Below are 27176 nucleotides of genomic sequence, written 5' to 3' on the forward strand. Positions count from 1 at the left end.
GTTGTCTATCATATTTGAAGGACATAGCAGTGTCAGCCCGATCCTCGGGTGCATTGTCAGGCTTCTCTGCAGGTCGCCGGTGGGTGCCTACCACAATTGTGAGTCGCCGTGCAACGCAAATAAACCATGTGTTCATTGTGCTACCGTGTCGCTACTTCCGGTTGCCGTAGTCGTCTTTGCCCTGTCTTCGAGAACAACAAGAACGAGAAGGAATAATAACCAAGCGCTTTGTGACGTAGTGCACGTGCATGTGACGGGTTGCGCGGGGGTGGAGATATGCGAAATATTCAGCTCGACGAGACTCTTAAGCTGCTCAGCATGCAAGTACGGAAGCAAGCCAAGATATAAGCTGCAGCACGCGTAGCACCCATGTTTGTAGCTGGCGGGGTAATCAACAGGACGCACCCATGAAAGAAAAGACGCGCTCCGCGCACTGAACTTACCACACTACAAGTATGCAAAACTACAGCGTGTACGGGAATGACACCCCAAGTCAGCCCCAAGTCAGCCCCAAGTCCATATTTAATCACAGGTCTTCTCCGATTAGTCAGGTTACTATTGGGAGCAAAAGAAGCATATATAAGGCTTGCTCGCCTTGCTGTCCCGCCACCCTGGCAGCAGCACTAGCCGGCTGGCCGGCCTTACGCGAGTTAGAAAGATCTGAGCATGTCTGTATTTCTCTGCAAGAAAATGGGTTCAAAACTCCGTGGAGCAACAGACCTGTAATGAGCACGGAGCGCTGTGCTTGGACCTTGCCCTTTTCAGGCCGAATATTGCGATCCAGGATTTGCTTTTGTGATCTGTTGCCATCAGATTTGGGCCCGGTGAAAGATCATAAGAAACGCACTCTTAAAGCGCTTATAAGTCCCGGGGTTCCGTGTGTTACTCGATCAACAAACTTTGTAGGCGAGTAACAAATCACTAGCGAGATCAAAAGCATGGCCATATCCGTCATGATCATGGGTCATGATGCATGACACTTCAGCTTGCCATCGCACCTCGCGACGACTGACTGACTTGCATTCGCTCCACCACCTCCCTCTCGCCGGCGAGAGCTGTTTTCCAGAGTTGATTCTCCTAGTCCTTCCAAAGGTCAGAAACCATGTGAGTGACGTTGGCTTTACATCTGCATAGCCCGTCCGACTAAAATATATAGGCCGTTACCGGACGAGAGACCGCGCCAGAGCGTAGCAAACCTCATCGGGCGGTTCGAGCAGCAGACAAAACGACAGTCCTTGACCTCCGCACCTCCACGTGTCTCCACCCCCGTCTCTCACCCTACTGGAGATACAGCCAATGAAGAGGTGAAGGAAAGACGAGTCTGGCCTCCCGTGAAGACAGGCAAGGAGAAGGAACCAGAAGCCGTCTCTCCACCACTCTCAAGGGTCGTCAAGTCTGAAGAATCCTCGCCGAAGCCCGCTTTGCCGACGCCTGACGCGTCGCCTAAGCCAGAGGCGGCGGATCTCCACACGCCTACCCCGGCAATCGATGGCACATCTGCTGACACGATGGTTGCGCCCTTACCTACGGAAGCCCCCACATCTCCGCTTTTGGGGCCCCAAGCCGAGCCCGAGCCTGCTGCTACCCCCGTTGAGCCTACTCCTCCCGAGACTTCCGCATCAGAGCAGAACAAGATACCAGTGCCTGCAGCTGGCGCCACTGCCCGCCCTCCAGCCACACCTAGCAAACTCAGACCTGTAACAAGCCGTCCCTCCGCTGCAGCTACTGCTGCGACCAAGACAGCGCGTACTCTAGCCAAGTCACCTCCGGCATCCTATCAAGGACTTCCCGCAAACACGTCATCCGCCTCCACGCCGCAGCCACTGCGAGGGTCATCAAGCCTAAAGAGCATTAAACCAACATCGTCGAGACCATCGTCTAGCGCGTCGGTCCACTCTCCCTTTGCACCAGTGCGCCCGAAGACACCTTCCACCGCCCGGCCGAAGACCCCTGCTTCAACTCTAAGACCGAAGACTCCTGCAAGGACACCAGGCAAGGCCCTTGCGACCGGTCTCTCCGCTCCCACAGCTGCTTCTCTCGCTAAAGCGCGGAATGCGCCGGAAGTCCCGGCACAACCGATCAAGAAACAGGCCCTCTCTTCCGACGTGGCTGAGAGGCTCAGCAAGCCCACTGCCGCAAGCCTGTCAAAGGCGCGGTCCACAGCCCCTGCCATTTCGGCGCCGCCCAAGACATCAGTCAACCGGGGTGCAGCTCCGACGAGAGGCACCGCCTCGACGCGGGGTGCTGCGGCCGTCGCAAAACCCAGGAGCTCCGCAACATCTGCGAAGCCAAAGGCGGGTGTGAAGACTCCGGTACCTAGTTCGAGCCCAGAGCCGGTCCATGCCGAGATCCCTGGTGAAGAGCCGCATGACGACGAAGTTTACGCTGAAGATACCACTCTTGCGCACGAGCCTGAAGAGCATCACGATGAAGAAGCGGCAGTTGAGCACGAGTACGAGTCACATGTCGACGAGGAATCTGCCCATGAAGAGCCGGACGAGACACGTATTGAGGTCCCCGATGTGTCTACGCACCAGGAGACACCGCTTGAAGACGAGCACGTGCAGGCCTCCGACACTCCCGCCGATGCCCACCCTGAGTCTGATCCCGAAGAAGACGTGCAGAACCTCCCCGAGTCACCATCGCCTGCCGTACCGAAGGACGACGACAACCTCGTGCAACTCGTCAACATGCTTGAGTCTGGCATGCCTTCTCCGATCAAGCTGAGCGGGTTCGCCGACGTGGCCGCAGAGATTCCTGATGAGGAATAGGTGAATGCAATGCAGTGAAGTGTAAATAAGAAGTAAATTCGCAATTTTGGAACGGCCGTAAGTGGCTACTGGCTCGTGTTGATAGATCAATAGGTGTGTCTTCTGCTTCCTTCTGTGTCGCGCTCAACTGAGACGTACATTTGCATTATTCACTAGTCGATATACCTCCATGCTCTCCATACTCAAACTCGTCCACTCATCGGATCTCCGTTCATACGCAATCTCTCGTTAATCGGTCCTTCAATCGTCTGCCACTCGTTCTCAGTTAGTCTATCACCATGTCCTGCGGTCTGCCGGTGTCTCCCCTTTATCTTTGCCCGCCTGCCAGCCATCAATATCCTTCTTTCACTCGATCATCGGCTGCAACGGCACCCGTTTGGAGGCGAGGCACACGTCGGGTGTACTCATATAACATACATAATGTTGATCTGCCGCTCTTCCAAGAATATAGTTCAAAGTTTCCTGTCGTCGAGGCGTCCTGACGCACCAGTTACAACTGGTCGATACTGTTCGTTCCGCTACTGGGCAGTCACTGCTTGTGATGAGAGACCGTTAGCTTCTTGGTTGGTGGCAACCAGACTTGTCGTCGACCCGGTTAGAGATCACGAGAAACTGAAGTGCCGTGTACCTTTGACATTTGCCTCTCGAACGGCGAAATACCACGATTCTAACGCTAGACTCATAAACTTCTCAAGACCTATGCAGCACTTGACATTCACATCTTCATAAGGTGATTCCAATCTTTTCTTCTCGCGCCTCAGTTCAGAGTCGTACGAGCCTCCGCTTACTGTACTCGCGCGAGATCAGGCCGACACAGACAACATGCTAGAACTCAGAAATGACGCCTGACACCGGTGATAGATGACGAGAGACAGGCCGGGGACAAGCCAGGGACGCAAAAATCTCGGATGATGTCCGAGAGGGAAAGAGACTGGTAGTACGATGTGCCAGGCGACGGGTCCCGGTCAGGAAGCACACTCGAGAGTCTGCCCAAATAGCTTGTAGCTTCCCTGTGTCAAAAGCGAGAGTCATTGTCTGCGACGTTCGTCGACTAGCACGGGAAAGTGGCATGGGTGAGAGAAATACCGTCAAGAATGAAGTTTTACAATTCTTCCCTGCGGTGTCGCATCCCGGGGGCTACGATGACCGACGCCACTCCAAAGCAGTCGCGGGCTCTGAGGTTGTTCTGCCTATGGACGATTATACCGACCTGGGCATCTATCGTCTACACAGTGTACCGTGTTTTTGTCAGAGAATATTTGGATGCGAGTAAACTAGCAAGGCAGCTATCATGCACTTGATCGACAGTTGGTTCTCAAGCGTCATGTTTCAGCCAGTCTTCGCTGCCTCTGCTTGTTTTCAACTGCCACCACGCCCTTGTTTTCTCATTTGGTGCCTTGCGTCAAGAACGAAAGAGACATGCCAGGAGTGAGGGAAGAACGGCCGTACCCACGCACATGTACAGGCCAGTGGACGAACAGCGCGCTGCCCTGAAGTCGGGCGTTTTGAAGGGTCGGATCTTGGTTGGCAATGCGCGGGCGTGATACGGCAGTGGGGATATAAATGCGAGAGGCGTCGTAGGGTTCTGCTATTCCGTCTCCTCGTCGGCCCCGTCGCGGTTGAGGTGAATTCAGCGTACTCGGGCTTGGATCGACTCGACGGTGATTGGTTCGGCTGAATTGTTTGGCAAGCGGAGCCGAACCGGCGAACACGGTCACTCATCGTCACTCTTAACGCTAGAGATATCCGAGGTGCCTCTCCGCGTACACCTTTAACTCAAATTTCTATCTCTCAAGCTTCAGCCACTCTCTTTAGTATCGCAGGTCTCGCTCAAAGCCTCTTATTTTTCCACTTATCCGGATAGTCTGCGAAAAATCGCCCGTCGGAAGGATCTCGCAGCTCGCGTCGCGTCAAGCGCGAGCACTATTGCTTTCTCTGAACCCCAACCACTTGCACGAGGAATTACAAACCAAGCTTGAATATTCGGACATGGCTCCATCACTCAACCACCCAGCAGGTGTTACCTTTATCGACGACGAGCAGCAGAGGCCGGTGCATTCAGAAGCAGATGAATACTATGGCGGCCAGGAGCAGTTTAGTCGCGGACGAACATACAGCGCCGTGAGTGACTCTTGCTTCACCGGTTGTGAAAATTAGACTAATTGAGGTGACAGTCTTTTGCTCACGGTTATCACCCCAAGAGAGTCCCTCAGTTTGGCGATGAGTGGCATCGACGAGCTAGGCGGCTGTCTCACGATGAGAAAAGCACTACTACTCCCCGCCGGTTCTTGATCGATGTAGAGGAGACCATACGTGTCGTTCTGGAGCAAGAGGACACTGATGGAGACTTCCAAATCAGTATCACCGACGCCGGCCCTAAGCTGATACCGTTGGGCACCGCTACGAGCAACGGCTTCAAGACCTTCGATATCCGAGTGCGTACAGCTGTCTAGTCGCGACCTTCGGTCGTCTTTAACGGCACATCACATCTAGGGAACGTATATGCTGTCCAATTTGCTGCAAGAACTCGCTCTTGCTCGAGATCATGGCCGCAAGCGTATCGTCTTGGACGAGGCTCGCCTGACGGAGAACCCTGTCGATCGTCTCTCGCGAATGATCAAAAATTCGTTCTGGCATGCACTTACTCGTCGCATTGACGGTGACGGTCTTGAGATTATCTGCGCAGACCCAAAGAACCGTACTGGACGCATCAACCCGCGCATCTATGTCCCGCACGGCGAGCCAGGCATGGCTGAGTACTACAGGAAGGTAGCGAGAGAGAAGCCTCATCTGAATCTCGACGTGAAAATGTTGCCGCCGAAGTGCGACGATCCAAACTTCGTGAAGAGTTTGAACGACAAGCCTGGTATCTTGGCTCTTGCGATGAACGAGGTCGATGATCCCAAGGGAGGAAAGACCCTGAAAGGTGTTCCTTTCATCGTTCCCGGTGCTCGGTTCAATGAGGTTCGTATTCTGTGTCCATCGTAGTGGCTGCCCGTCTGACTACAGGCGCCTATAGCTGTATAACTGGGATTCCTACTTCATCTCCCTAGGTCTCCTTATCGACGGTCAAGTAAACATGGCGAAGGGCATGGTTGACCACTTCATCTTCGAGATCAAGCATTACGGCAAGGTCCTGAACGGCAGCCGCAGCTACTATCTCTGTCGTACCCAGCCACCGTTCCTCACGGACATGGCCTTGCAAATTTACAACCAACTCGACCGCTCTGATGTCGAGGCCAACCGTTCATGGCTGAAGCGTGCTATTCGGGCGGCGATCAAGGATTACCACACCATCTGGGTTGCTGAACCTCGCATGGACCCGAAGACCGGCCTGTCGAGATATCGCCCCGACGGCATCGGCATCCCTCCTGAGACCGAGGCGACGCACTTCACGCACATCCTTGAGCCGTACGCACACAAACACGGGCTATCGATAAACGAGTTCAGCGAGAAGTACAACGACGGGATCATCAAAGAGCCCGGGCTCGACGAGTACTTTCTGCATGACCGTGCCGTGCGCGAGTCGGGCCACGACACGACGTACCGCTTCGAGAAGCGATGTGCGAACCTGGGCACGATCGACCTCCAGACGCTACTGTACAAGTACGAAGTCGATATCGGCACTGCCATCCGCGAGGTCTTTGACGACGAGCTCGAGCTCGACGAAGACTTCGACCTCGCGCCTTGGCCTGTCACACCCGAGACTTACGCGAACCCGCATCGCAAGCAGTCACGCTCCCGGCCGCAGACGAGCGCGGAGTGGTTCGAGCGTGCGGAGTGGCGGAGGAGCATCATTGACAAGTACTGCTGGAACGAAAGCAAGAGCCTCTACTTCGACTACGACACCGTCCAGGAGAAGCAGAGCTTGTACGAGAGTGTGACCGCTTTCTGGGCTCTCTGGGCCGGTTGTGCAAGCGAGGAGCAGGCGTGGAAGCTCTTGTGCGTCTAGCTTTATTGCTTCTGGGTACTGAGAGGTTGCTCACCCTTTGTTTCGCAGGTCGAACTCGCTGAAGAAATTCGAGGTTCTTGGTGGTCTTGCCTCAGGAACGGAGGAGTCAAGGGGTAAGATTTCGCTCGACCGTCCTAACCGTCAATGGGACTACCCGTAAGTGTTCATATATGCACTTCTGCACCTACCCCTGTACTGAGTGCCCTTCGCCAGATACGCATGGCCTCCTCACCAGATCATGACCTGGGTTGGCCTTGAGCGGTACGGTTACCTCGAGGAGGCGCAACGACTCGCGTACCGGTGGATGTACATGATGACCACTGCGTTCGTCGACTTCAACGGCGTCGTCCCCGAGAAGTTCGACGCAGTCAAGCTATCACACCTTGTCGACGCCGAGTACGGCAACCAGGGTATCGACTTCAAGATGGTCCCTCGCGAAGGCTTTGGTTGGATGAACGGTATGTCTCTAATCCCTTTCTTGCAAGATCTGGACTGATCGGCTTCTTCCCCTAGCTGCGTACCAGGTCGGCCTCTCCTACCTCTCAACTGGTATGCGCCGTGCCGTCGCCGCGTGCACGAGCCCTGAGGTTTTCTTCGGCAACACTGCGATGCTACAGCCACAGCAGACGACGTTCAACACGGACCCGCTTAACCTTGCAATGGACACGCTCTACCTCAGCGACCCGCCCGCGCACGAGCCGATCTCACCCTCGTACTAATCCCGTCCCAAGACTCCTACTCTGTGCGACTGGGGTTCCGAATCCCCAAACGATCAGACATACACATTCGTCCTTTCGCTACGCCCCATGTAATTCCGTTGGGCCCCAGGCTTCCCGAAGCGCTTTCTACTTATCAAGCGTCTATCTTCTCTTCCCCGTCTTGTCTTTCTTTTGCACTTGTCACTCCCGTCGGTCAAAGTATCTCAAAGGACATTCCTGAGGACGTTCGCAGTATAGAAACCCTTCCACGTATCACATAGATTGTTCTCTTTCCCGCCACGTTTCCCTCTTCAAACTGTAAGTGGTAGTACAAAACGGCTCCATACTTCTCACATGTAACAACAAATTACATCTTCCACTAATGATGATTACATGGGAATAGTTCATCTAATGTGGGGCAGTGCACGGATATGCAGCGGTGATTATTATTCGGAACTACAGTGCATTTAACGGGCAATGAGAATACACGCATGTGCTACGGGCACCTACTGTTATCGTGTATTTGACTCGTGTTTGCGGCGCGTATCTTCTGTGGGAAGTTGCCAAATTCCCAACTGTAACATTCCTGCACATTGCCGTAAGTTCAGGTGAACTTTCGTCACACGCGGCTGCCGTGAAGCTCATGCTCACCACACAGTCGACTTCTTCCCTCGCTGCGGGCACTTCACGCCCCTCGGCGTGCGCAGGCGCCCAAGTTATGTTGAGGATGTTCTCAATTACGTTTACGATGAGATGCATCCGGACGTCGACCGCCCAGGAGAGCTCTGTGACTGTGTCGTAGACGATGGACTCTCCGAGATGACATCTGTGTAACCATGAGCGGACATGGTGTGCGTTGAGACATGAGCATACTCACTGGCTCTCCATTGCGTAACCTGCGAGCGCGCAGGATGACAGGATGCCATTACAGGTGCCCATCGCTATCGGATCTGCAGTATGGTATATGTGTGTAATGTGCTGTGTAGATGGCTGACGTATAGTAATGAGATATCGACGGAGGTTAAAGCGGGTAGACGGTGGGTACATACCGGCGACGGCAAATGCAGCCTGCCGGCAGCCATCTTCTCCCCCGGTGTCTCAAAGCTTACAACTGGTACGCCAAACGTCACCCCAAGTAAGCTAGCGAGGGCGCCGCCGAGCGAGTGTCCGATTATCCAGATGTTTGACTCCGGGTACATATATGTAAGGTTATAGTATAAATTCTGTGTATAATACCACGTGAACTGCATGTGTGTGGAAAGATCTGAGAAGCACTTACAGTCCCAACAGAATAAAATAGACTCTCGTCCACCAACGCCTGCTCCAGACAATCCTGGTCGCACTTCCAGCCTCCTCGATAGCAGTCACACACGGTGGTCCACGTCCAGTCAATGCGCGCGCAGCAGCAGCTAAACAGCAGGTTGTCGTTGAACTTGTCCTTCTTGGACGTAGGCCCACCCCCGCCGATGAAGCCGGAAGAAGTGCCCTTGATAGAAAGCACGATCGTCGAGTTGTCTGCCGTCGCAAAGACATGGCCCCGGAAGCCGTCTTGATCAGGCTCCCAACCAACGGGATAAGACTATAGGTAGACGAAGGTTAGCAAGCATGTCCTCAAACGTCTCGCGCAGCCTGGGACAAAATCTGCTGGAAAACTTGGACAGGGATGACAAGACACTCACGACGTTCCAATCACCTCCGAGGTCGTACCACTCCGCTTCTCCAGGCTCAAGATACGCATTATTTGTCATCTTCGCGAGATTAAGTAACGTCTTCCGGCTCTCAACATCAGGCCCTTCAATTTCATCCTCGTCCCAGTCCAACAGCATAGTTTGTCTTGAGAACCTGGACATTGCCCGGGCGCGGCGGAACGCTTCAGGCGAGCTCGGCTTTGCTGCCTTCAGCCTCCTCGTCCGAGCTCGATAGGCAGGGTCTTCTCCGTCAAGCAAGGGGTCTTGGTGCCGTATATCGCTCCACACGACACGAGCCTCTGGTGATACTGCATGAACGTGCCGCAGCTCAAAGCGCAAACCCGCCGTATCTGAAGTGGATTCTGCTGGAGTCTCGCGATTCAGCCAACTGAGTGCGGATGAGAGTATACAAAGCAGAGTTGCTGGTAGCATGGGTCATAGAGGTGGTAGCCAGATAGCAAGCAGGATGGTGTACGAGTCCAAAGCGGATCCGGATATGCCGCGGATGACGCTGCGGGACAACGTTATCCAGCGGGTTTATCGTGGTTTTACTACGTCTGGAAAGAGCTTGATAACAAGGATCTTGTGCTTTACGCCACAATCTTATTCAAGTGGCGAGGTCATCCCCCATTTCCGAAGGCAAAATCACACCGTATGAGTACCCAACACAAGCCAAAGACAGTTGTCATGATTATTGAGAAACGATTCTTATTATATTCGACTTGATATGTCTATGCGGCCAGCTGCACTCGAGAGGATAGGATGTGGAGAGTAAGATCTGAACATGCGCGTACAGCTGATACTACATTGTGTTGACTGTACGCTTCACAAAGAGAGTAGATAGAGAGAAGGCTGGATGCGACAGGAGTACGATATGTGAAACAGAAGGGTATTGCAGATGTAAAGCAGTGGGGTAAATGGGGAAGAGAGTGCATCCAGGATGAGTGAGACTGGGTGAGACTAAGAGAGGGACAGGTGAGAGAAAGATGGAGACAAGCTTCGTCATTGTTGTTTCAAGTGACCCCATTTCTTGAATGCAGGGTCGTCGGGTTTCGTGTCTGGATGTATTTGTATCTTGTTTTCCCACAGCGCGGCGGAAGACTTCGAAGGGTCGAAATGGGCGGGATCATCGAGCCCCTGGGGGGATTGTGGGTGCCAGCCCGCACCGATAGATGAAGCGACCAGTGTCGGTACCATCATCATAAGCGACGACCTGTCGATTACAGTTAGATCGAGATATTAACATGACGCAGACAAATACTTACATAGCGACCTGTTGCTGCGGCTGCGTACGAGCCTTGCGACTTCTGTCAACGTAGGATGATGCCCGCATGCGAGCCCCGCGTACGTGCGAGAAGGTGCTCAGATTATCGCGGACGAGGTCGATCGCTTGGTTCCATTCAACATCGTGTGATGTCGGCAGGAGCTCAGGCCGAGGCAGCAGCCGCAGCTTGATAAAGAGACGTTCGACGGGACCATTAGGGATCGCACGGAGCAAAGCCCCGAGGGGGATAGAAACGACGCCGAGAGCGAGGGAGATTCCCCACTCGCGACCACCGACGGGGGTAACCTGGAAAGCGGCACCACCCACGAAGACAATGAGGATTTGGACACCGATCTCTGTGGGGAAGGTCAGCGGATGGTGAACGTGAGTCTCGCGCCTCACGTACCAAGCAACGTGATCCCAATGAAATAGTAGTTTCTCAGAACACCCTGGAAGATGTTGAGCTTGTTATCGAGGCGACGGGAGTTGATCGAGTTGAAGATCTGCGCGAAGACGAAAATATTGAAGACAAGTGTCTGCACAGTCTTGTCGTACTTGTTCTGCAAGGTGGAATCCGATGTCGGGTGGAAGCCAAGGATTCTGGCACCAAGGAAGTGAAATATTAAAGTGATGATAGTCTGATATGCAGATTGGCCCAGAATTTGCTTGTACATGTCCACAGTGAACAGTGGCGTCGTCTTCTTGTCCGGCTTGCGGTCCAGAGAGGCCTCCGAAGCTGGGTCTGTCGCGAGGGCTAGCGCAGCGAAAGTATCCATGATGATATTAATCCAGAGCAGCTGGACAGCCGAGAGAACCGACTCTTCCTCTGACGACGCGACAGCAGAGACGAAAGTTATGATAACGGCCGTGATGTTCGTAGAGACCTGGAACTGCAGGAACTTGCGCACCGCGTCGTTCACACAACGTCCCCACATGATGGCTTTGACGATCGACGAGAAATTGTCGTCCATGAGAATGATGTCGGACGCCTCCTTCGCGACTTCCGTACCAGCGATACCCATGGAGAAACCGACGTCAGCAGTCTTCAGCGCGGGGCCATCGTTTGTTCCGTCGCCGGTAACACCAACAATTTCGCCCAGCTCCTTAAGCTTTTCGACGAGCAGCTTCTTGTCTTCCGGAGACGAACGAGCAAGAACCTGAAGACGGGGTACGAGTTCCAGCATGTCCGGGTCGTTGAGTTGACGGAACACCGGGCCTTCCATGATGATACCGCCAGCAGTGTAGATACCGCATTGCAAAGCGATGGAACGAGCCGTGAGCACGTTGTCGCCAGTACACATCTTGACGGCAACGCCTGCTTTCTGACACATCGCAACGGCATCGCGTACGCCGGGACGAAGCGGGTCCTCGATACCAACGATGCCGATGAGCGTCAGGTCCTGGGCCAAAATGTCATACGGAACCTGTAAGCGGCGATAGACATCAGCGCAGTTAGGTTCGTCTCAAGCGAACCACGTCACCTCATCCTTGAGCTGAACATGCACGCCTTTCGGCGGCCAAGACTCGAAGTCGCGGTAGCATATAGCGATCGTACGGAGTGTCTGGTTGGCGTAGAAGATAATTGTCCGCTGGATGTTTTCGTTGGCAAGCTCGTCAATCTCGCGGGTCTCGATGTCGTCGTGAAGCTGCGGCGTGCCGTTCGGGTTGGCGACGACAATATGCCGCGTACACATCCTTGTGAGGATTTCCGATGCGCCCTTGAGAAACAGGCGGTAGCGTCCGCCGTGCAGTCTGACGACGACGCCCATCGCTTTGCGTTCGCTCGAGAACGGGATCATCTGCTCGATGGCTGCCTCTTCGCGTGTCTTCTTGTAGTCTGCCCACCCGTTCTCCTTCGCGAAATTGAGTAGCGCCGTCTCAGTCTTCGAGCCGACGAAGACCATCGCGCCGGTGTCGGGATGCTCATCTTCAAAGGCAGTAGAGTTGATCGCAATGGAGGCGTTCAGCAACTCTTTCAGTGAGTCGCTCAGAACGTGGTTAAGCTCCGTCTGGTCAATGCTGAAGTCCTCCGCATGTTTGCGCCGTGCGTAGTCCGAGGGCCTTACACCAGCTTCCTCACCCGCGTTCGTCCGCGACTTGTTCTGCTCGAGCTGGTGGACAAATTTACAGTGGATGCCGAGCGAACCGGCGACTATAGTCATCTCGTTCTGCGTGAGCGTACCGGTCTTGTCGGTGCATACGACAGAGGCATTTGCCATCGTCTCGCACGAGCCCAAGACGCGAACCAGAAGTTTTTCCTTGGTCATGCGCTTTGTCGCGAAGGCTAGCGCGAGCGTGACGGCCAGAGGGAGGCCTTCAGGCACCGCGACGACGATAAGAGTGACAGAGATAATCAAGATTTGGACGAAAGCTATGCCCTTCTGGTTCGAAGTCCGCTGGGGGTTGTTAGTCCCGAGCTGCACGAAAAAGCGGATCATGAGGGCCGTGAAGAGTAAGAGGCCGGCTGCAGATCCGAGCTTCGCAATGAGCTCAGCGAGGTCGTTCAACTTGAGCTGCAGAGGGGTGTTCTCCGTGTCGCCGCGAAGCGCTACAACATATATGAGCATGTACATACCGTAAACTACGGGGATACTTACCCATCATGATTCGACCGTTGAAGCTCTTCGTGCCGACGGTGATGACAACATAGCTGCCGTACCCTTCCAGGACTTTGCTGCCAGAAACCATGAAGCAATCCGCGTGTGCAGACGCATCGCCTTTCTCGTGTGCTCTGACACATTCTTCGTAACTGAGCTTACGGATAGCGTCAGATTCACCAGTCGCACCCGACTCGTCGCATCGGACGTTGTGGCCCGAAAGGAAGACACCATCGCACGGGACGATCTCACCGGGCTCAACCAAGGCGACGTCGCCAACGACGACATCATGAATATCAATGACTCGTTCGACGCCACCACGGATGACCTTGACGCCGCGTTCTTCCTTCTTCTCGTTCAACACCTGAAATTGGCGTTCCTTCTGCCAGTCGTTGAGCGAACCGACCATGACCTAAAAATACGCCGAGTTGAAGGACTCGACTCAGTACCGATCACTGCATATATGCTTACAACAATGAAGATGGCTATAATGATGGCCACGCCTTCTACCCAGTCCACGGGTGGTTCGTCGGCCGGCCGCGGTGTGCCGAAATCCTGGAAAAAACCTAGCGCCAGCGAGACGATCGCTGCTATGGATAGCAAGACCTGCACGCGGGACGTGAGTTAGAGCGCATACATGAAATGAAAAACAGGTTACGCACCAAAACCTTGTCTTTGAGCGCCAGCCACATTAGCTGGAGCAGCGACTTCGTTTTTCGCGACGGCAGCACGTTTTCGCCGAACACGCGATGACGGTCCTCCAGGGTCGCGCGACTCGCGCAGTGTGCATCGATATGTCCCATCTCAGACCGGGGTTCCAAGCCCTCCATCTTCGCTTCCTCCGCCTCGCCGTCATCGCCGATAACCATGATCCCCGGCACCGCCCCTGTCTCCGCGTCGCCCGCTATTCTGTCGTGACGCTGCGACGCCCCATCTCCCGCACCCGGCGGCGGTGTCCCTGTCCCTGGCCGCCCATCACCCAGTACGTCGACCTTCTTCCCTTTCCCAATATCCACATGTGAGGATCCTGAAAGAATCGGTAGCCCGTGTTTAGGGTGTGTTCCTAGACCCTTGAGCAACCCGTCTGTACCGCCCATCTGGGTAAGAGCTGAAAGGTTTTTCGGGTCAACCAAGGACGCTAGCTGATATGGTTTGAACGCAAAGGGCGTTGGATCGATACCCTCGTCCTGCGTAAGGTCGAGCACAGGGCGCTCCGTCTCGGTCTCGGCTTCGTCGTGTTCCTCCCCCTTGTCTTTCCTTTCCGGCACCTGGAAATGCAAGTGGGATGACGAGCGCTCGTGCTCGTGCACGGTCGTACCGCCGACGCTGGACGTTTGGGAGGGCGTCGGCGAGAGCGTCGGGACCAGGGTGGCCATGCCGATGGAGTGCGAGTCGGGCTCTGTGCCCTCCGTACTCCCGTCGAGCGTGCTGGCATTACTGTTCTTGCGAGCATGGCCATGCCCGTGACCGTTTACGGAGAGAAGATGTAAGGAAGAAAGTCCTGAGCGCTCAGACGGATTGTTGTCTCGCAGCGCCAGGGTGGTTTGGTTGGCGAAATGGACAGACGAGGCAGTCGAAAGCGTCGGTGACGGCGGCACATGCGTCGAGCCGTCAGAACCCCAGCTGGAACCCGTCGGTGATGACGGCACGTCCAACGACGGTCGTCCTGAGCGCAGGATAGGGACGGGCGAGAGCAACCCCTGCTCTGAGGGAGAGCGCGAGCGAGATTCGTATGGCGGACTCCCCAGGGGAGAGTAAGAGTCTGAGAACGAGCTCCCAACGTCTGGCGGCGACGCCAGAGTAAGCCGTGGAGTAGATAAGTCGGTGGTAACTTGGATAGAGGGAATCCCAAGCTCGCTGTCACCAAGTTGGTTGAGGTTGTCTGCGGAATTATTGGTAGACATTATTATGGGCAAGAGAGGACAGAATGGCGAAGGGAAGAAGAAAAAGTAAAGATCGTAAAGGGCCTTAAAGGCGGAACGGCATGGGGAAGCTGGCCAAGAACTGAGAGTTCGAAATCGAAGCGATGCACCGCCATAACCAAACGAGCGCTTCCGCGCTCCAATCTCTTGGTATCCTCACTTGCGCCCGCAGGTAGCAGTGCGTGCATCCACATTCTCCCCTAACTATATACAAGTCCCAGAGGATTAATACACGCCTCAGCAGTGCTCTGGATTCAGCCAAAGGGCTTCTGCGGTGGTGTGCAACCTGTGGCCTAGGCGATGTACACTGTTTCCCACGACGGCGACTCGTATCTGTCTTTGTAGGCATTCTTCGGACTTTTCTTCCTTCAGACCCTTTCTGCGACATTCAAAGCGTTGTTTGTGCGGTTAAAGCCTAAGTACTGTGCCTCTGTGGCGTGCTTAGCCCCGTCTTCGCGTGTACTTTGTTCCCGTCTGTCCTCGGACAGGCTCGTGCACCTATCGTAGCCTTGGACACACCCTACTGAGGTGTGTAGTATTAGGCTCAGGCTCTTGGGAATGCCTGATGATCAGTACCAAGACGTCGTCCTAAGCAGTACCTCTGGTTGCGCAGGTGCATCTCAGACAAACACATCACTCTCTACACCGACCTTGTGCTAGATGTTGTCTACTCGCGTTGACAATGGATTTCTGCCGCTGCACAAAGGATCTCACTCCGATAATATCTCCGACCTCTGCCGAGGCCAAGCCGAATGCACATGCAGAGCCGGTAACTAAACGAGGTACGCCTGTCCACGCTGATTCTTTCCAGGAAATATGACTGCGGCATTTTCCATGGATATCCATTCTCGTGACTCGTGAGAGCTAATGGAAGGCAGATACATATACATCGTACGGGCAGTACTCAACATCGACAAGATCATACGTCACTGAATGATCGAACGACGGGCGTACTTGGATCCAGTGATACTAATCTCAGAATGATGCTCCCCAAGCTGCTTCTCTCTGTAGTCAACTATGGCCAGTGACTACGACTCATGTCCATCCCTTCTGCTCCTAGGCATCTCTTGCCACGCAGCGATCTGCGGCGCGCTTCGTCTTCGCTATCTCGCAAGAATCTTGGTCTGCGTCGACTACTTTGGTAAAGCTCAGCTCTGGTCCTGGACGTAAGGTATAGTTTTAAACCCAGTAATCTCTGTGTCAACCTGTCGCCAATCGAAGGACTTTTGAGCCACGCTGCAAACAGGATCATCAGCCAGCAAGGGTCCATGGAAACGTGTGTCCTAGTCAAGGGTCGTTGCATTACTTGTACTACAGCCACGATATGCTTTCGGTTCGGCTTTGCGATGATGCGAATCCTGATTGAACCTACTGAATCGATGGTTTTATCGTTACTAGGACAAATCAATGCATCAACTGCATAGTCTCAAGATCTTGCGAGCATCGTGCGCCAGATCGTCAATGGTGCGCTCCAACCACGACGCCTTCCCAAATGGGGAAGCGCATATCCGAGCACGGCAACTGCCGACCCGATCTCACCGAGTTCGCTCCAGCCTCTTGCGAGGTCAACCCAGCTCAAGCCAGTCCGCGCCGTCCGTACGACGACACTTGTTGTAACTCGAATATTTAATCCGAAGCTAACCGCTAATCAATGCATCCGCAGTGAGAACGATCAAGCGTGTTCAGCCTGTGGGTCGGGCCGCAGTCTGCATTTGTCACGCTCGCGGAGGCAGAATCGACAAAAGAGGGAGGGGTGTGTTGCACTGGTTACTGCACACAACTATGACCCTATCCTATCGCACCGCATTCGTCTCGATCTGGAGCGGACCATGCACGCTCTCACTTTGCAATAACGAAATAACTTCGGCCTCGGACATGGATTACGCCTCTTGTACCTGCTGGGCGATCGTACGACGCTGTCTTCCTGGTAGATGACGCAAGTCTCGACTTTTCACTCCCCTGAGTGCGACACGCGCGCCAAGGCGAGGCGACGAGCGGGCCAAGCCCAGCTACAACGTCGGTCATATGTTTCCGCTGGAGTACAGCCCCCATGAAACGCACGCATAACTGGCCCCGAGACTCAGGGTACATTCGTGTGGTGGACGCCTGACAAGCCGCTATGGGTGCTTCTAGCAGCGCCAACGTATTGGCGCGGAAGCCGCTGTGGCGCACTGCCCCCCTACCGTAATACTTCTCGCATGAAGCATTTTCGCATCGAGGACGGCCCGACGCCTTTCCATCTTGGCTGCGCGTCGCTTGCTCGGCAGCGCTCGGCGTCTTGGTCATATTGCGGTCGTGCGCTTTCCAACGATGACTCGACGTGCCTTGAAGCCTGTGCTCCGACGTGCACGCATATCAGGGTACGCGACGTCGGGCTAGATGCAAAGGCACTATCCTTTACTGATTCAGCCGAGGACCCGCCGTTTTCTATAACACCTGCCAGTTGCGCGCGTACGTGTATCGAAAGGCCGTTTCCTTCCTTCTTGCTGTCAAATTCACGAGTACGGCTAGCTAGACATCGTCGTACAGCACATCAACTAGCTACTTTGTTTCACGTTTCCTTTTCAGAATAGTCAGCTGCCTCAAGAAATCCCAGCGTGGCAAGGCATTTCATAAAACCGAGGGTAACTGGCGTGCACTACTTGTCGTAGATAATCTATCAAGCACGTCATACCAAAGGATACGCTATACCGGTGCTCAAGCCAGACACGAATATCAACACACCACTGAGGGCAATGATGTTGCACTTTCGGTACGTAAAGTCGGACGTCATTCTACAGCAAACATTCGCGAGTATACAGTTCCTCGTCCTCGGTCACTCCGATGGCTATGCTACTGATTCTGATTTAAGTCAGGTCTCTTTACAGATGACTGAAGCACCTCCGCGTACTTCGCTGTCTGTCAGACACCGTCTGCTGACCTTATCAACCTTCTAGAGTTTGTCGAGCGGGATACCTGGGAACATTTTAATCTCCAATTAGCTACGCAAGAGGCTGTATCATTCTCGATTTGCAAAGCTACATTTGAAGACCAAATACACGCATTTTCATACGAATGAAATATCAAGGTTAGGGGGTTCGTGCACGATCCATTGTTCATGGCTAATCTATTCCCGCCTGCAGACACCGCTTATCTCCCCGGGTGACCCGCACCGCCAATACATGTCCGCGTACACAGCCCTTCTAGCCTTCGAGAACGTGCATATAGGGACCTCATGCGCTTCGCAGAAACGGAGCCAGCCATACTGGACCGCGGCACGTTTCTCCCATTTCATGGGCACTGTGAATCGTCAGACGAAGACCGTGATAGCTACACTCCACATCTCGGCACATCGCCTCAGACTAGAACCTTGATCAACGTCGAAAAGGCGTGTATTGACCCGCCTGACAGCCCTGTCAGCTGGCGCCGAGAGAAAAGGCACGATGTACTGTTATTAAAATATAAGTTTTGGTGCACTAAACTTGCACAACTTCTTGGCTCTCGTTGCACACAGCAATAGCACACAAGACTAATGGTATACGTGAGCCACTGCAAGCGTACGCAACTACTCTCGCGGTACATCGCACGCAGCTATTCTAAAAGCACTTTCCACGAACTAAATCCGTGCCATTCTCACATTCTTATTTTGGCCGAACGCCGCTCTTCTAGACGTACTATCCGCTCTGCGTGCTACCAGCTTCTGCACTGCCAGCTGCTCTTCGAGAACAGTAGGGCACGGCGAACAGGGCCCCTGAACGTTGGCACGTTGGCACGCCAGTCTGCGCCGCTTCCGGATGGAATCTCTGCTGGCCACCGCGCCCTAGCGGTCAGTTGTCATTAGGACCTGGAACACATGTACGTGCACTGCCCTCCCGTTTTTTTGAAACCGTTTGCGCCACCTGGGCTGAGGGTGAACCGTGCTATCGTCTCATTCGAGACGCCAGACAAAAGAATGCCCGATGAAGCTGTGAGATGTGCGCATGGTCTTGACTTCCGAACGTCGCGAGCATGCTCAGAAACAGCGGTCGTCGTTCTCGACCGGGCCGTGCCCAGCAAGCGGGACAGCGCAGGCCCGACACGAGCTCCGATGCTGTGTTCTTTCTCGTATGGAGCGGCGCAAAGAAAGTTGATGCAGGTTGACGTGTCTTTTCGTATCTACGACCTGCCTGTTCATCCAGAAGATTGCAGCGGGCAGCGTGGATGAAACGAAACACAACAGAGAGAAAAAAGATTTCGAGGTGAAATTTGCCCCACCTCATTTCCTACGCACTGCCACGCCTCCCGCCACTCTTCCGAATTTGGAAAGCGTAGTATTCGTGAGATTATGCATGATGGCGGACCGTTCGCAGGCCGCCGCGGGCACACGGCCCACACCCGCGACCTCCAATTCCAACCTTGTCCTCTCGTGCATTTAGAGTCGCGCAAGAGCATAGAAGTGCGACTCGATTATGTACTCGTCCGTGGTGCACGGCACTCCGACGGGCCAGGAGCTTGGAGAGACAACAGCCGCTCTATGACCACCGCCTGCAGATCAACGCAGGTTGATAACCTAGAACTGTGGGTCCACCGGCCAGCACGCGAGGCTGAACAGCATGACTGAGAAGAAGCCGTCGCCCCCTTGCATCGCCGCACGTGGATCCTTCCTAACGCAGCCCCAGCTCAGGATCGATGTCTGCGACGAACTGCGATTAGCAGCGGGGACTCGGCGAGACGGCGGGTGAGGGATGGCGGGGTTGCGAGATTCCAAGCACATGTCAGGCAATTGCCGAGTGGATGACTGCCGGAGACGCTGGTCAACCGCGAGCACGACGAGAGTTGAAGTCAACTTTCTGCATCCACCACAAGATGAAGCTAAAGGCTTATACCACGACAGAAGGGGCGTCTGTGGTTCATGATTACGTACCGAAGTTAAAGGTGGATATCCAATCTTGAAAGAAAGAAATCCAGGTATCTCATGCCATTGCCAGTGATTAGATCCATTCACCAACGCAGCATAACAAGCGTATGGTAGACCATTCATAACGATGTCCTCAGAAATACGAGCCTACGCATGATTAAGCGGTGTCAACAATACGACATGACACTGAACACGCACCTAAGCGTAGATATCAGATCTCATATCTCATCCAGACCAGCATCCAGCCCCACAGGCGCAAGAATATCTGGATCCGTTACAGCGTCCTCGGTATCAGGAGGTGGGCCGTTGGTTATCCATAACGACCTGAAGCTTGCCAAATTGGCAGTCAGGTTCAAAAGATTGACGACAAGCTGAAAGACGACACGTGAGCCTTGGACGCAGGGTTAAAAAAAACTTGCTTACTTCGCTCTTGATTAGAGTGCTTCCAGTGCCCCTGTTGGTAGTAAAAGGAGGTCAGCGTAGGTACATAGATTATTTTCACGGAGCCAGTGAAGAATACGAAAGGACCAAGGAGCTACAAGGCGAGGAAGGTATGAGGACAACTCGCAGCGAGCCAGAGAAGCGCACGGGGCCGCGGTAATGACCACGACCTCGAAGTCCTGTACAGTTCGAAAATATCGCAAGCCGGAGAAGCAATCGATCTCCGCACAAGCTCTCTTCCTGCAGGCCCCAGACCATGCAGCAAGGCCAATGAACCGCAGGACAATGGATGTCTCGTTACACAGCCCTCACACCCACGTCGTACAAGGTTTCATGGCGTTCTTCCATGCTGACTAGGCTGCCGTCACATGTACGTGTCTTGAGCCGATCCGCGTCCTATCGATCACTGGAAGGGGAAGAAGTGCAGGTTACGCAAAATTAGCGGCGGATCTCGCACCGCCTCCACAATATGTGGAACTTGCCAACTCCACGATATGGAGAGCGCAGCGCACCATGCTGACACCATCTGCACGACATCCACACTATGCCCTGTTCATGCCGGCCGTGCGCGCCTTTGGAGACACAGCCAAAGGCAAACACCCTATATAGTAGAGCGTTGCACGGGTCAAGTGCCCATTGTGGAGATAACGGTGAGCCGCGGGAGACTATAGAACTTCTCTATAGAACATCGCGCACAGCCCAAGTCAAAGCGAGAGAAACGAGGGTATCTTGCAGCTCCAGCGGCTTGGTAACATGTTTCGTGCACGTCAGATAGGGAATGCATGTTACGGCAACATTTCGGAGAGAGTACGCGATGCAGAGACGATGAACACATGCAGAGACCGTGTGCATCGGCCGCTATCAAGAAAGAGACGCACCAGTGAATGGCGAGTGGGAGATTGCAAAGCTGAGCAATAGTCTCTCCCATTATGAGGGTCCGCTTGCGTTTGAGCTCGGACAGTTTCTGCTTTGTAGCGTCCGCCTGAGGAGGGATGAGCGATGGAAGATGGAAAATCACCGCAAGCCTGACCTTCGTTTTACTAAGACTCACTCCAGTCTCAACAAGCTCCTTGAGGTCCTCTCGATAGTGCAGCAGCTGGAGAACGGTATATAGGCCCCACAGGCCCATCGAGATCCGAGTGAGCTTGCCGACATCGACCTTGACAGTCCCTGACTGGATCTTCTCATTGGTAAGCTGAGAGGCGGCGGGACGGCCTATCGACCATTGTGCTGGCAGGACTCCGTGGCCAATGAGATAGCAGATGTGCTCGAGAGGAAAGTAGAGGAGGATTGACCAGCCCTGAAGCCGCTCGATGGTTCGCAGCCGCCTCGTCTTGTACGGCTGAGATTCAATGGCCTTCAGCCACCGCCACATTCCAAACATACCTGTAAAAGTCAGTCAGGATGCAAAAGAATGAACAAGTATAGTAACTGACTAGTGATGTTATGGACCATACGCGCGTCAGAGATGATGCCCGCAAACTTGGTCAATGCAGGAGCAGCATCACTGGTAGGCGCCAGCCTCCTACCCGCCCGGTGCTGCACCTGCGCACGCCATGCAAGAAACTGAGCAACAAGTTTCAGAGTATACTGCACGAGCTACGCGACATCTCGTCCAGTGAGTCTCGGGCCGGTGTGAACAGGAGCATGAAGTACGTACCGCAAGGAACTTGCTGCATGCGGTGACAGAATGAGTGACTCTGGAGGAGTAGAGACGATTGTTTCACTGAACTCTTTTCCACCAGCACTGCCGACACAAGCCACCAGACGGTTCAGCGCAGGCACGTCCGGCACGAACGCGGCTACGCCAAGCGTGAGGTCTTCGACGCGAGTCAACGTCAGCGAGTCGTTCTTCTGCGACATGTCTTCAGATTCCAGTCTTCACGAGGTACCTGCTCTGATCGGTATTCGAGGAGTCAAGTAAGACGCAAAGTCGTTGTTACTCGTCGTCGTGGGCGTTGTCCGGCTACTTGGAGTTCGGAACCGTCGGCGTCTGACATGCGCGTGAATCTCATGACGCAGCCCTGGAAGCGCCTGAAAGCGGAAACAGAGACGGCTTACGTAATGGGCGTCTTATCCTCCTTAAATTCGCGCGCGCTCGCTCTCGAAAATCTTTGAACAAATCCGTGGAGACACAAAAGTTCGGGCTCGTGGGTCGCTCTTCCGTCTCCTTGTCCGCGTTCCAGTCTCCTAGAGCAACGTTAGCGTTGGCTTTTGTGCTTTCGTTTGTTCTTCTGCTCGTGCTTGGGTTCTCTCCGCTTTGACTGGTCTATCTGCGGTCTAGAGGTGTCGCTTCGGCTGATACTCATGAATAGGCTGGAGCGGGCTGAAAGGAGAGAATCTGACACAGGTGGTGAACTACATACCTCGCTACTCTTCCGCACGTTCTCAATATATGCTGCTGTCACCAAAATCTGACTTCTGTGTGCGATACAAGAGTGGTGCATTGAGAAGGGTCGGATGGATTACAGGTACGTCGTACTGGTACAATACGAGTTTCGCTCTCGTCATGGCGTGTAAGATGAAGGTTGCAGACAACGTTCAACTCTTCATGGGGGGTTCTGTCATTGAAGACTTCCCAACCATTGGCATGGGCCTTTTTGCAAAGACCATCTTCCGCTTTACCACCGCAATGATATCCCACTGTGGAGGCACGCTCGGCTCGTGCCTGGGCTGTGAATCCGCATCTATGTCTTGGTCCGCGTCTTCAGGTCTTGGCTGTCTGTGCATGACCGCCAGAGGTTTGTTCAAGTTCACGAGTTTCCCCTCGAGCAGGTGGTGGCCAATGAGTAGTGTCGATTTTTTCTACGTGTCGACGCGTCGAAAATTGGTGGTTTAACGAGGACGCGTTATAACTCACAGTGTCGTTGTCTATCGTTAGTTTCCCCACGAATTGACCTCCTGTGTCACCCTCGACGTCCAACTCCCCTTGCAGCTCGACAAGGACCACTTCGTCCGTCCCGTACTGTGCGAATTGTGGTGGAAGAGGTGTCGAGGAAGATCCAGCGATATTGACGTTGACTGGGATGATCATAATAGAGGCTACAAGCGAGAGGGGTGTTGCATCTGTTGACTGAGCATATAAATGGTGTTGCGGTGAAAGGTGAAATGAGACGCGTTCGGCTCCAGAGCGCGCGTCGATACTCTCATTGCGACCACCACTACCACTACCACTACCACTACCACCTGCATTCTGACCCTAGCCTGAGACACAATATCTATACTCTTTTGGACGCGCTGCGCATTCCCTGAGACCGCAGTGGTCTTGAATGCTATCTTCACAATATGTCTACTCTACAGGCTTTCTCGCACGAACAGATCCATCTTCCCTCGGGGCTAAAACTCGAGGTCTCCTTCAGCCTCCCACCGAACTACTCGCCGTCCTCTATCTCGAAGCTTGCAGTGTGCCTCCATCCATGGTCCTGGCTTGGCGGACGAATGGACGACCCGTGCGTCATTCTTGGCATACTGCACTGAAGCCCCGCTCTCTCATGCACCTGCGCCGGATTCACCCACTGCATACACAGAGTCCTACATGCACTGAAGGGCCCACTACTAAGTAATGGATATTGCGTACTGCGGTATAATTCTCGGGGCGTCGGGAAGTCCTCTGGCTGGCCTTCGTTTACTGGCACACAAGAGGCAAAGGACCTCGAAGAGCTTGTACAGTGGGCTACAGCTCAGTTGCCCAGCGTTACTTCCGTCGTTGTAGCAGTACGTCCTGAGTCTTGCGATGTCGTCGTGTGATCGACTCACAGGCAGCGCCAGGGCTACTCGCACGGCTCACTGATAGCGTCGCTCTTCCCTCTATTGCCCGAAGCTATCACCACCACAGTTACGCACATCCTGCTGTCGTATCCGCTAGGTCCACGGGCTTGGCTCACGGCATTCCGGGGGAAGCATTACACTACCGCGCTGAACACGCTCGTCCAGGACCCACGTGCGAATGTGTTCATCATCTACGGTGACCAGGACGAGTTTACCTCTGTAGAGAGCTACGACGCATGGATAGAGAGCTTGCGACACGAGAACGAGGGCGACGGCAAGGCACGCTTGCAGACGTCAAGAATCGAAGGGGCAAATCACTTCTGGGCGGATCCTGCAGCGAAGGACCAGATGCTTCGCGCTGTACAGCAGTGGGTCCCTTGACCTTCCACAGCCACATTTGCCCGCATATCGCAAATGGCTGCTATATAAGCTTACACAAGTAAACTGATGCCATGCACGCACAATTTCCATGATTGCCGGAATATTAATGGCTTCCCTGACCGAAGACAAACTCTAGCATCTAACGCTGTCCACTGAAATTTTGGGTAACAAATGAGCGTGTCTAATCTTGAGCGACTAGCAGAGAGGCCAGAGTGGCCTGTGTTTCCACAGCCTAGACAAATAGATCGTAAGCCGCTGCATTGGTGCGTGTCTCATGACGACAAGCTCACCTGAAGAGCCTGAAGGACCTCCAAGCGTCTCCGAGCGGCATTCAACCAGTCAGAGAGCAGGATCTTGGCGATGCCCTTCAGCTGATTGAGCTCGCGCGCCGCGCCGTCCAGATCCTTCTCATTCAGGTAGTACTCCGCACGCGCAATTACGCTGAGGACGTCACCTCCAGGAACCAGACCTTGGCGCTTGAAGGTGAAAGACGACAGGAAGTGCGATGCGAGGTGTGAGAGCACGCCCGCATTCTGGTCCGGCACGAGCGCGACAGCGGCAACCTTAGGCGCGACCGAAGTCGTAAACCAGATCGTGAGGTCACCGAGCGGCTCGACGCCAATGTCGGGGGTGTCTGTTGCGTCCAGAGTGTCAAGTGCGGCGACAACAACGGGGTCTTCCCGCGCAGCGGCAATGTGCCTAAGTACACGGAGCTCGTCGCGGAAAGGCTTGCGGACGGGAGCATCGACTGCGTGGCCGAGGGCGCGAATAGCAGACCAGAGTGCGTGCACGCGTAGGTTCTCGTCAAGATAGGAAGAGTTATCGAGAGCAATGCGTTCGAGGCGCTTCAAGTTGGTGGAAAGCTCGTCGAGCTTGGCGAGACGGCCGCCGCGCTCCTGCTCGACGCGCATCTTGATCTCGCGAATCCAGCGTCGCTGCAGTTCGATGCCTTGTGCTATTACCTCCTCCTTCAGGCTGTGGCAATGTCAGTACCATCTAAGTGAGATATGTACAACCACGTACCGCTCGTTGATGATCTCGCTCTGGGTCTGCAGCTCGCGGTTGAGTTTCTCGCGGTACGCCTGAACAAACTTGTTCTTCTCCTCGTCGAAGAACTTACGGAAACCCTCCTCCTGGCTGTCAAGTCTGTCTTGCGCCTCCATCTCCATCTCAAGCAGCTTGAGCGTGTACTCACGCGTCTGCTCGTCGAGCTTCGCCTCCAGAACGCGGCGCTCCTCCTCTTTGACCTGCTCGATGCGCGACGCGAGCTGTGTGAGGTCGATCTTGGCAGTGTCAAGGACGTCGCGTGCCTTCTCAGCAGCAGTGGGATTGGTGTTCACATAAGACGCAAGGTCGTCGATGACAGTCGCGAGCTGGGCAATGACCGGTTCAGATGCGGCAAATTCGCGGACAGCCGGGGCAACCAGAGGAAGAGGTTTATGGGCAGGTGGTGACGGGGTGACGTCCCCCTTGGTTGGTGCAGCCTTCTCCGTGGGTGCAGGCTTAGGCTGTGCGGGCTTCGCGTAGCCCGGAGGCGGCTCGAAGCCAATAGGAAGTGGAACATCATACACGCCTTTCCCCTTCTTGTCAATAGTGGGGGTGGCAGCCTCTGGCTGCGAAGGCGTGGTCGGCGCGTCAGGCTTCGGGACGGGAGCCCTTCCGGCGAGCGCATCCTCGGCGCGTCGTACGAGGTCCTCAACGCCCTCCGAGAACTGAGTCGCTTGATGCTTAGCTATAGCAGCATCTTTTTTGACTTCATCGGAAGCTTTGCTGACGGAGGTCTTGACGGACTGCTTAACAGACTGCATCCGGTCCCTGGACGCTTCCTTGGTCCGCTCGAGGGCACCCTTCGTGCGTTCGACGACCTTGTTTGCCTCTTCAGTGGTAAAGAAGCTCTGCACGTACGCAACGCTCTTCGAAGCTGAGTCGACGACCTTCTCGACGGAGAGAGTATCCCACTCATGGTCTTCTGCGTACTGGAGGAACGAAGCACCGAGGGGGACATTCTCGATGAAGAAATCGTGGTATTGCGGGATGGCAAAGGAGACGAACGTGCTGCTAACATAGAACGTTGCCGTCGCGCCTGCGGTGTAGAGTACGAATCGGCGAACGGGGTGCCTCTTCTTCGGGACCAGTGTCGGTGAGGCCTCCGTCGCAAGCCGCTTTCACAAGGTGAGTTGCACTCACAATTATGTATGCTGGCGACTTACCCGACGGACAGACACCCTCACCGCACCCCGGCCTGAACCAATCAGTTTCGCAGCGCGAAGCATCCGAGCACGTCGTTGGGCACGACACTACGCAAAACGTTGGAGGTGCGGTCAAGTTGCGGGACGGATGATCTCGTGAGTCCCAGACTCCCAGTCTCCGATGCATTGCTGGATGCGGCAGCGGGATCAGCGCCATCAGATGTCTCCAGGCTCCGTCTCGGACGCCTGCCTTGCAGGGAATCTCTAATGATTGAAAAATCGAAGCACCCTCATTTCAGCCAGCGCCGAGAAAAGATCAAATAATGACCGGACCGCGCATGGGAGTATTGAGAGGGCTCCACCAGAGTGCAGTTTGCGAGCGACAGTCATGTCAGACGCAGAAAAGGACAAGGAGAGCATCGAGGCCGAGGTCGAGCAACCCCAGCTCACTGAGCCCACGTTCGAAAGCAAACCCATTGCCCGTCGGGTTCAGTGGGTAACCACACGTACTGAGCTGTGGGCCTTTTACATATATTATATTGTACGTTCATTCTTTGCAATGCTCCAGGACGCAGTGCGCTGAGCTTACGATACACCTCAGGGCAACAACGGGCTCTCTGGGTTCAATT

General features: G+C 54.4%; 7 protein-coding genes across 7 annotated transcripts; 2 read left to right on the forward strand and 5 right to left on the reverse strand.

The window, feature by feature from the left end:
- Window positions 1–4385: 4385 nt before the first annotated feature.
- Window positions 4386–8028, forward strand: PHACADRAFT_140518 (glycoside hydrolase family 37 protein). The gene is made up of 7 exons (XM_007393772.1): window positions 4386–4892; window positions 4946–5206; window positions 5265–5735; window positions 5791–6713; window positions 6772–6879; window positions 6937–7181; window positions 7237–8028. The coding sequence occupies exons 1-7, from the start codon at window positions 4761–4763 to the stop codon at window positions 7440–7442; spliced, it is 2346 nt and encodes a 781-aa protein (XP_007393834.1). The 5' UTR covers window positions 4386–4760; the 3' UTR covers window positions 7443–8028.
- A 56-nt stretch (window positions 8029–8084) lies between these two features.
- PHACADRAFT_53577 (uncharacterized protein) lies at window positions 8085–9238 on the reverse strand (the record flags this gene model as incomplete). The annotated part of the gene is made up of 5 exons (XM_007392701.1): window positions 8085–8247; window positions 8299–8411; window positions 8471–8644; window positions 8701–9000; window positions 9101–9238. Coding segments are annotated over 5 exons (888 nt in total), but the record flags the coding sequence as incomplete, so codon positions are not given.
- A 560-nt stretch (window positions 9239–9798) lies between these two features.
- PHACADRAFT_252935 (uncharacterized protein) lies at window positions 9799–14880 on the reverse strand. Its single transcript, XM_007393773.1, has 7 exons — window positions 13633–14880; window positions 13442–13576; window positions 12971–13382; window positions 11855–12921; window positions 10780–11797; window positions 10375–10729; window positions 9799–10322 (listed from the first exon to the last, which is right to left on the reverse strand). The coding sequence occupies exons 1-7, from the start codon at window positions 14872–14874 to the stop codon at window positions 10112–10114; spliced, it is 4440 nt and encodes a 1479-aa protein (XP_007393835.1). The 5' UTR covers window positions 14875–14880; the 3' UTR covers window positions 9799–10111.
- Window positions 14881–19829: 4949 nt separating this feature from the next.
- PHACADRAFT_252937 (uncharacterized protein) lies at window positions 19830–22165 on the reverse strand. Its single transcript, XM_007393774.1, has 8 exons — window positions 21942–22165; window positions 21870–21882; window positions 21646–21808; window positions 21240–21595; window positions 21088–21191; window positions 20192–20222; window positions 19967–20139; window positions 19830–19915 (listed from the first exon to the last, which is right to left on the reverse strand). Exons 1-7 carry the CDS (start codon window positions 22070–22072, stop codon window positions 19987–19989), a joined length of 951 nt encoding a protein of 316 aa, XP_007393836.1. The 5' UTR covers window positions 22073–22165; the 3' UTR covers window positions 19830–19915; window positions 19967–19986.
- Window positions 22166–22262: 97 nt separating this feature from the next.
- PHACADRAFT_140527 (uncharacterized protein) lies at window positions 22263–23243 on the reverse strand (the record flags this gene model as incomplete). The annotated part of the gene is made up of 2 exons (XM_007393775.1): window positions 22263–23014; window positions 23070–23243. The coding sequence occupies 2 exons, from the start codon at window positions 23241–23243 to the stop codon at window positions 22751–22753; spliced, it is 438 nt and encodes a 145-aa protein (XP_007393837.1). The 3' UTR covers window positions 22263–22750.
- Window positions 23244–23521: 278 nt separating this feature from the next.
- PHACADRAFT_53580 (uncharacterized protein) lies at window positions 23522–24301 on the forward strand (the record flags this gene model as incomplete). Its single annotated transcript, XM_007392702.1, has 3 exons — window positions 23522–23658; window positions 23737–23923; window positions 23978–24301. Coding segments are annotated over 3 exons (648 nt in total), but the record flags the coding sequence as incomplete, so codon positions are not given.
- A 2-nt stretch (window positions 24302–24303) lies between these two features.
- PHACADRAFT_252943 (uncharacterized protein) lies at window positions 24304–26687 on the reverse strand. The gene is made up of 4 exons (XM_007393776.1): window positions 26569–26687; window positions 25382–26520; window positions 24649–25333; window positions 24304–24590 (listed from the first exon to the last, which is right to left on the reverse strand). The coding sequence occupies exons 1-4, from the start codon at window positions 26629–26631 to the stop codon at window positions 24540–24542; spliced, it is 1938 nt and encodes a 645-aa protein (XP_007393838.1). The 5' UTR covers window positions 26632–26687; the 3' UTR covers window positions 24304–24539.
- Between the last annotated feature and the right edge of the window lie 489 nt (window positions 26688–27176).

The sequence above is a fragment of the Phanerochaete carnosa genome, assembly GCF_000300595.1.
Source record: "Phanerochaete carnosa HHB-10118-sp unplaced genomic scaffold PHACAscaffold_3, whole genome shotgun sequence".
NCBI lineage: Eukaryota > Fungi > Basidiomycota > Agaricomycetes > Polyporales > Phanerochaetaceae > Phanerochaete > Phanerochaete carnosa.